The sequence below is a fragment of the Argiope bruennichi genome, chromosome X1, assembly GCF_947563725.1.
Source record: "Argiope bruennichi chromosome X1, qqArgBrue1.1, whole genome shotgun sequence".
Taxonomy (NCBI): Eukaryota; Metazoa; Arthropoda; class Arachnida; order Araneae; family Araneidae; genus Argiope; species Argiope bruennichi.
Genome location: NC_079162.1, coordinates 33,944,823 through 33,954,640, shown reverse-complemented (window position 1 = coordinate 33,954,640; position 9,818 = coordinate 33,944,823). Strand labels below are relative to the sequence as shown.

The window sequence follows — 9,818 nt, the reverse complement described above, 5'->3', positions numbered from 1 at the left end:
AACAATAAAATAAAACAAAATATACTTTTTTTGAAATTCTCACCCTTCCCCGCTTCGATACAGATAAATACAAATGAAAGAAAAAGAAAGCTCATTTTGACGTTCCATATTAAATTTCATCACTTCATGAACCCGTTCAAAAATCTGTGTCAACTGAATGACTATTTAGCGTTCACACGAGGCCAATTATTGCGCGCAACAGAAAGCAAAGCATACCTCTTGAATATCACGTGACCCAAATGGGACAATGGCAAATATTTGCCCGGTTTGAGTTGACTATTTTTCACTGTCCCATCGGGGTCATGTGACGCACCTGAGATAGGCGAGGCCTCCTATTGCGCACAATAGTTGGCGTCGTGTGAACGATTTTAATGGTGACAATGATTTGTTTTGTATAAATTTCTGAATCGATTCATGAATACCTTGCTTTTTCTATCCTTACTATGTTTTTGTTTCGGTGCCAAGTTGTCAATTGTTAGTGCACTAACATATTACATTAATATGTTCAGAATGTTGCAGCATCTAAACGTTTTCGTTGACAGTTACAACTTGTTAATTTAAGTAAGATTTTTTTTAATTTAATAATTAATTAATTTAATCTTGCTTTAAAAATATTTGATTTTTGGCCATTTATTTTAAATCTTTACAGTTTTTAAAGTTTGTTGAATGCATTCATTTTGTAGTGCTTATTAGTTTTTTGTTTCTTCATTTATTATATGCAAAATATCTTATATATATTTATTTCAAAAAAAATTATTTGGCATTTGAAAGAAAGTATTTTAAAAACAAAATGAGAAAGAAATAGTTCAAACAAACATTTTCTTCTGAGGCTTTCATAGATATATTAACAGTAACTGTTAAAAATATGTTTTAATTTGTGTAAGATATAACTTCAATGTTTCTTTTCTTTTTGAAAATACTTTTTTTGTTTGGATTTAATTTTGTTACTAAAATTTTTAATCACAGAACTTGCAAAACTTTATGCATTTACTTTTAAGAACTACATGATAAATAGTAGTTAAAAGTTTATCCAATAGGTGATATTGTAGATTAGTAGTATATGACTAATTTTATTTTTTATGTGTGGACGCTGTATAAGATCTGACATATTAAAATAGCCAAATATCCCAGATAAAATGGAACATTTCTCAATTTTAACAAGTTGTTCCTGATTGAAAATATGTCTTGGAGTTTGTGGAGTTGACTTTTAAGGAATAAGTTCATGTTATTAAAAAATATTAACCATATTAATATTTTAAAAAATTCAATGAAAAAATTACCATATATGTCGATGTATAAGCTGAAAATTGAATACGCTGAAACTAAAATATGGGGCTGATTAATCATGCAAAAAAAAAAAAAAAAAAAAGTTGGTAACCTTAAAAAAAAAAAAAAAAAAAAAAAAAGGAAGGTACTTTTTAGTTAACCAAATGGAAACAATTAACTACCAGATGTAGCATTTTTTTTTTATAGTTTATATTTCATAAGAAGAAAATTTAAAATGAAATAAATTATTCATTTTTTTAAAAAGTTTTTTTTTTTGTGGATTGTTTTTTTTTTTTTTTTTTGAAATTGTTTCTTATTGCTGATTTGTTGCATCAGCTCCAAATCTAAATATAGGATGTGTGTGAAATTTGGTCACAGATATCGGGAAAGTTTCAAAGCATGATCATACGTTGTTTTATTGGTTTAAGAGACTTTCTCTCCCTGCGCATCTTCCAAACAAATAAAAGATAAAATGGCTTAGAAAATGACTAGTATGCACTACACATATAACAGATTGTATATGTGACAACAAATAAAAGAGAAAAAATATATTAAGTTCAGATAGCATTACCAGAGCTAAAACTATCGCTATTAGAATCTGACATTTTATACCCCAATGCTTGATTGTTAAATGTTCCACTTATTTTACATGGCTTGCTGATATATACATATATGCTTTGCCTATACATGAACATATTTGAACATAACATTTTTTTCCTTGACTATCAAATGCTGTTTTCTCAAAGGTTTTTATCAAATACAGCTAAGAAAAATTACTCTTGAGACAGGAAAGTCTTTCAAAAGGAAAGAACTTCAGCAGCACTGATTTTTTTTTTTTAGCTCCATATTGCAGTGCTTAACATTTAATTAATTTTTTTCAGAATTTCTTCCTGCAATTCTTTCTTATATTTCAATTTTTTACTTCTCTGCTAAAACTGCAATTTTTCTGCTAATTCTTTAGCTGTTGTAATAAAATATGGCCCCAGAATCTTTTCTTGCATTTGTATCTTTTTTAATTCCAGGTTGTAGAACCTTTTAATTGTTTTCCCCACAGTTGTATAATCTATATAAATGCAGGCTATGAATATAGAAAGAATAACTCGTGCTTAATTTTAACTATTTCATTTTAATGAATTAACTTGTTTCAAGACAAAAAATATAATAAGTAAATGTTTAATAATTCAGGATTAATATCCAAAAAATATATATGGTGCAAATGTACTTAGCTGTGAAGTTTACAACACACTAATTATCACTTTTGTTTATGATTGCTGTTCTTTGTAACAGAAAGACTAATTTTTCTGAAAATGTCATAATATTAGTTTGATTGATAATGAGGAAAATTCCTCTAAAAGAAAACACAATTTCTGTGCTTTTTCATGTAATTGCATATTCTTTACCAATAAAATAATTTGGCATAGTTCAGATATGTCATTAATGATATGTGATTGCCAGTTAATGATATAATGGTAGCATTTTCCATAAATCTGTACTTTTTTCAAGTTTTTTTTTTGCTAAAACAACTTTTTAAATGTAGTTATGGAATTTTACATTTTTATCACATTTTCTTCCTTTTTATGCCTTCTGAATAATACTATCAGGCTAAACAATTTTGTTTATATGTAATCCTTCTTGTTTGATCTTGAAAGTTTTAGTACTTTTTACATGGACATTTTAAATCACAAATAAGTCTAAATTCTTTATTTTGCATTGTTTTGACTAATTTTAACAATGGAACAAAGATGCATCAGTTATCATGCTTTATGAAATGGTTTTGCAAAGTGCCATACTGCATGATCTGTTATGGCTTTATTAGTGCATCTACTTGCCTTTCCCTCTATATGTGGAGCTATTAACTAAATATTTGAATCAAACACCAATTGCTTCATAAAATATGTTCTCGAATTTATATGGTTTTAAGGCATATAATATAAGGTTTTAATGTTTTAAGGCATATGTTAATAGGCTAATATATTTCCTTGTAATAATTGCTAATCTTCTGTTATATTGTGACCTACTTTATAAAAAAGAGCAAATAATTTTCAATAAACAAGTTCAAATATCTGATGCTAGAGTGGATAGATCTCTTCAAAGACCTCAGAATATTGTTAATTTGGGATTGTGATATTTGAATAAATTATGATCTATTAGTAACACAATAATTAAATTTACAGAATACATTAAATTTAAATCTATACACACACTACGAAGATGTTTTAGTTCTGTACATTACAAAATTTTGTCAACACAGCCATATTGAATATCACTTTAAAGCTACTTTTTCTTTCCATCTACTGAAATACGAACTTAGATAAAAACACTGCAAGTCATCTTGGTAATGTTCATAAAATCAAATACCCCATTTGAACTAAAAAAATTTTTTTTTGTCTTTTATATGTTAGTAACTTCAAGGAAATAAAATGGGTTAAAAAATTAATGTTTGTGCATCTTCATGGAAAAGCCACTAGATTATTTTGCTCAAAAAGTAATAAAAAATGAAAAAGTAATAAATAATAAAATAGCAATATAGCAAAATGAGGATGATTTCATTACCCGCTACAAATGTCTTTCGCTCTGATATCAAGTCAGAGGCTGACTGCCTACCAATAAACAGCATGATTGTGACAGAGAGCCATATCATCTATCTATGAAGGTCCCTTTCATTTCTAATTATCTGGTGATGCATTCTGCATTCAGGCCTAATTAATTACAAGTTAACTGCAATCTTCAAAATGCAGAGAATAGCTGCACCTTATATCCTGAGGGTTTCTTTCCAGAAATGAAAAAGAGCATGAGGCATCCTTGACTTCCCTTTTTATTCACTGTATTTTATTTTTTTGTCATCTGATTGACTTTTTGTCTTTTAGGCAAGAAGGAATCTTTGGATTCCTTCATTTAAATTGTTGACTTTCTCCCATGATTCACAGCCCATTTCTGGCCACCAGCTAACCTTTCCTTTAGAGAAACTCAAAATTCTCGGAGATTTCGAGTTTGATAGAAGAGAATAATAAAAATGTTCTTTTCACTGCACATAAAATGGTTATATTAGATTTTTTCCATTCCTTGAACATTCAGAATACATAATACTCAAACATAAATTATAGGTGTATATTCAGTATATAATAATTAAATTCAGAATGATAATAATTATAAAATTAAGTATTAAAGTTGCAAGTTGATAATTTAAAAAATATAAAATTATCAAAATGTTGACACACCACAATCATACCATAAATATTTTATTATTTCTTTGAATCTTTTTGTGGGCCATTCTTTCATAATCAGAGATAAATTCAGCAGTGCCTGTAGAAGATTTTTTTTCCAATAGTTTTCTTTTGACAACAGTTCTTTGTGACATCGTGAGAAAAATATATGCCAAATAGGCAATAAAATGAATGAATCAAAATAGAATGAATATTAGTATTTCCAAATAAGCAGAAGCTTTCAAACATACAAGGAGGTGATCAGCATGTGTTTTTTCCATTGTTATTTGTACCCACTCCCATCAAATATTATTTAAATCCCTATAATGTGACAGACTAATAATGCACAGAAAATGAAAAATAGAATGGGAAATACAAGGTAGGTTGCGATGCCTGTTCAGTACTCAAAATGGCCGCAGTCTATCTTTCTTGGTTTACACATTCATAACATCAGTAATAATGAGCAAATACAAATAATTTTTGTTTTACATTTCGTGCAAGAAATTGAAGAATAAGAGTGACAGTTCTGAATATATAAATTTGTTTGTAGTCAAAATGACCACTCTTGTCTTTCTAGTGTTAAGAATTGGTTCCCTGTTTTAATTTTGTGATCAAGTTTATAAAGATATTTTATTTGTATTACATCTGAGAACAAATGTCTCAATTTAATCTAATTTAACTTGCTGTAAAGAATAAACCAATCATGATTTGGTTCATTGAAAATTTTACTAAAATTTAATATTAGCAATTGGTTATTCTAGTTTTTCTTTTACGAAGAGAATATATTTATAAAAATTAGCTATTGATATAGATGAAGTTGAATTAAAAATTTGATCTTTTAAAATTATTTTCTTTCGAATTGATTCAAATTTTATTAAAATAATTTTAAATGTTCTTTACTGATTAATTTTCCTCTGGTACTTTTTAGCCTTCTAATCTTTAAGAGAATTAGACTTCATATTTGTATATGTAGAGGCAGAATACGTATTAGTTTATCTCACTCAGTAAAACCTAGAAAGTATTTCAATAATCATTTCTTTTTGGTAATTTTGATTGGATTTGGAGAAGATTTCATGTGCTGAATGAAATCAACAGAAAATGAATTCTCCTTTATTACTATGCACAATTCTATGAAATCTTAAAGGTAAGTACTGGAAATTTCAATTTCAATTTCCTCTCTTTCCAATTTTTGGAAAGTTTAATCCTCTGAAGATGAGTCCTTGATGCCACCTGGGTCTAAAGGTATACTGACTTTTCAGTTTTGTCAAATCCAAACATTATGTAATCAAACTATTTTTCTTTCAAGGGAAGATCATAACTTGAAATATTTTTTTGTTTGTGCACTTTTCAGCAATTTTTTTGTGAAAATAGCCAGTTCATAAGCTGAAGAGTAAACAATTCTCCTATTTGTACTCCTTTCTATCAAGCTGGTGAAATTTTGTAGACATAATTTTTAAGTAATCTTTTCTAGTTATTTTATAAGTTTAAACTATGGGTAGAAGAGCAACTCCCCTATTTAATTCTACTATTAATGTTGCTTTACATTTAATTAATTAATGTTCATAATGTTGAAATTACGTCGACCAGTTTTATGACTATTTGAAAATATTTACTTTATTAGAAAAGGTTATAGAAAGTTATGTATCATGAAATACTGCATATGTATATCATAGCATGCTTCTCCTCTTTAAAAAAAATATTATTTCTTTTTACAGTTTGAAATGGAATGTACATTTTTAGTTTGATTAAAAGTTACTTTGGGTAATCAACATAACATTAAAACGAAGTTGAAAATGGATCCAAAAAGGAATGGTTCGTATAAAAAAATGTATTCTTTTTTATATTGACATTTTAAATTGATTTATATCTACTTTTTATTCTTATATTTAATTTATAAGTATTAAATGTGAATGTACATAATAATTGCAGCAGTCTAAAGCATTTTTGGTGTATAACCCAGTATTATGGGTTATGTGACAATTCCAAAGCTTGTTGATTTCATTTCCCTCCTTTATGGGTTAAGGTTTATGTACTTTTATGAGTAATAAGCTTTGGATAAATAAAATGAGAGATTGCAGCTTAAAAGTTTAGTTTTTATTGTGGTTCATTTAGAGATCAGATACATAAACTCAGGACTTTATTCCCTCTCCTTTTAGATTTGAATTCTAATTGCATATTGTTCAATTTGTCCCCCCCCCATTCATTAAAAAAAAATTTATGTTCAAAACTAATTTCTTTTCATGCATGTCTTTTTTTTTTTTTTTTTTTTTTGTACTATAATGCATTGTAATTCAAAACTAGATCATATTTTACTTTCATTTGATTTTAAAGAGTTGTAACAGTTTAAGTCACCTCTTGGTGACAACAATGCTTTGTTAGCTATGCAGTGTATAAAAATACAGCATCCAGTAAGGAATAATATAAGACACATATCTTTGTCGTTAACAAATGGACAGATTCTTTGGGGGGGGTCTCCCCCTCTTGTAAATGAAACAGTATATAGGCAATATGTAATGAATAGGTGAAATATTTACAGTAAAAAAACTAGTTGCCATTTCAAATGGTTTAAAAATTATTTATACAGTTTTATTTTCCAAAAACTGAATAATTTTGCAATTTTATATATTATTTTAAATATATTTGCAGTTTAATTTTGGTCTTATTAAATCTAAGGGAAAAATAAATAAAATCTATATAAAAAAAAAGCATTTTTCAGTGACCCAAATTTTTACAAAATTCTGAAACAGAAATAATTGGTGACCAATGATTTTAGATTTTATTTTCACATTTAAAAATTTATCTTAAATGTTCCTTAATCATATGCTAGTGCTGAAAGTAAAATCTTTACTAACCTCTCAAAATTCTCTGTTCTAAAATATTAGAGGATATTTTAATACAGATCAGTGATATATTAGTTTTCTAGAAAGCATCTTTTGTGAAAAATACAAAAGTTGCAATAAAGTGACCTACTAAATTCATTTAAAATTTTTCGTAAAGTTGAGAGAAACTCTTTTAGTTTCATATCAGATACCCCTTATGTAACTTCCTTTCCCAAATTATATGACTAAATTCAAGTTTAAAAGTTACTCAAAGTAAATCATAAACATTTGTATTTTTGTCAGTGTTTGTGTCTTGGTATTTAACTGCTATTGTGATTAAGTTTTCTTTATCTGCATTTTACAGTGATGCATGCCCAAAATAGGCGATTCCAGGAAGCCTGTGAGATAATGAAGAAAAATGCTGCTAAATTTCTAGAAAATGAACTGTCCTCTGAATCATCATCTGAAGATGAAATTGATGATTTACAAATATTGAAAAAAACATTCTCAAATTATACTGGTAATAATTTAATTTTTGTTTCTGAATATTTGACAAAATGTAATTTTTTATCTTTTGGGAACATTTTTCATCTCTTCCTTTTAAGATACAGAATGTCATTTGTAAAATATGTCTCCTATGATGTGAAACTTTAAGTGTTATGAATATGCTTTAATTTTCATATTTTTAAATTAAGTGTGGCTTCTGGCAGATTTTAAAATTTTTGTGATATTCGAGTTTTGATTTTTTTGCTAACCCGGCACAAGCTAAGAATCCGTTCAGGAGCATACGCCAGAAAACAAACCTCATTCCTTCCTTCCTTCCTTCCTTTTAAATTAAGGTTTTTGCTCCTCTATTTAAAATTTATATTTTTCAATGTAATATTCATAAGATTTTAAAAGTAAATAGTATTTTGTTTTTGTTGCTGCCTTCTAGTCTTAAATTAGACTTTCTAATCATAGAGTGATTAAAACACAACTTATTTTTTTCTCACATGAAGCATTTTATAAATTGGTGTCAATTAAGAATTGAATGTTTTTATTTTAGTAATTTGTTTTGTATTTGTATGTGATATAAATTGTATTTTGTATTTGTATGTGATATATTATTTTTATCTAGGTATTTTGTTAACTTCTGTCAACTCACTTGACAAAAAGTTTGATAAACTCATCTGCTTTATAGCTGTACATTTAATGTTATAAACTATTTTTAGATATTTAATAATTATCTTATAATCTGGAATTCTTTTAAGAATTATTGAAAGAATTGTTTCTGTTAAACTCTGGGTGGTCTCGACATCATTTACCTCACAGCTACTGTATATCTCGATCTCCTCGTTCGCTGTAGCTCTTTTGATGGAGATAGTTTCTTTGATAACCTTATTACTCTTTTTCCTCTGCTGTATCTGATACCCGTTAGTGGTTTTTTTTTTTTTTTTTCATCTTTAAGTAAACGACCTCCTTAACAATGCTAACGTGTTTCATCTATCTCTCTACCACATTAATGTTCCCCCCTATGAGGGTAGCATTTAATTCCTATTATTATTACTATTATTTTTCATGCCTTTCTTAGTTTTAACTACATTTTTATCAGCCTTTTTACTGTTAGTATTTTTCGTGCTTTTCATGCTATTTTATTTATTCATTACAAAGCGTACATTGTCAGTGTTCTTTTGCATTTCTCTATTACAAAACTGCAATACCATCTTATTTTTCTGAAAAAGTAATAGTCTAAATTTTTGTTTATTTGTGCAGCAGGGAGTAAACAATAGATAAATTTTGTTCCTTAAAAATCTAAGTGTGTGTGTGTGTGTGTGTGTGTGTGTGTGTGTGTGTGTGTGTGTGTGTGTGTGTGTGTGTGTGTGTGTGTGTGTGTGTGTGTGTGTGTGTGTGTGTGTGTGTGTGTGTGTGTGTGTGTGTGTGTGTGTGTGTGTGTGTGTGTGTGTGTGTGTGTGTGTGTGTGTGTGTGTGTTAAACATTATTTTGTTTATTTGTGCAGCAGGGAGTAAACAATAGATAAATTTTGTTCCTTAAAAATCTAAGTGTGTGTGTGTGTGTTAAACATTATTTTATGTGAAGCAGAAGGGAAGTTCGAAGACATTGAAAAGACTTTTATACTTTTAAATTCTTTTTAATCCATCGGGAAAACATAATTATTTACAAGAAGGCGTGGACATCGCAGGTCCGTCGCAGCACGTTGCAAAAGCAGAAAAGGGGAAGAAGAACGAAATAAATTATCCCTCATCTTATATAACGTGAGATATGGATAGGGAAAATATTTTTTTACAGTGCTAATATATTATTAAGATTCTGATAGGGACTTCTGACGCATGCCAATCACATGTAAAGGAAACACAAGGATCTTTTAAAAAAGAATTTGCTTAGTGGACAGTTTTTTACCCCTTCACGCGGAGCGTGTGAAAGTGTCGCGTTTAGTCGATTCAGCAATTTTATAAAGCTTCTCTTGAATTAATTAAGTAGAGAAAGTGGAATTGGATCACGAAATAAGAGAATTTTTTAGAATGAAGTTATT

The 9,818-nt window shown here is 28.2% G+C and overlaps 1 protein-coding gene across 1 annotated transcript in view; it reads left to right on the top strand.

The window, feature by feature from the left end:
• The first annotated feature begins 344 nt into the window (after positions 1 to 344).
• Positions 345 to 9,818, top strand: part of LOC129959054 (NF-X1-type zinc finger protein NFXL1-like) — a 67,728-nt gene continuing 58,254 nt past the window's right edge. Inside the window, exons 1-3 of the mRNA XM_056071848.1 lie at positions 345 to 561; positions 6,185 to 6,281; positions 7,653 to 7,808. Coding sequence (XP_055927823.1) covers positions 6,263 to 6,281; positions 7,653 to 7,808 — 175 coding nt within the window. The 5' untranslated portion in view covers positions 345 to 561; positions 6,185 to 6,262. The remainder of the gene's footprint in view (positions 562 to 6,184; positions 6,282 to 7,652; positions 7,809 to 9,818) is intronic.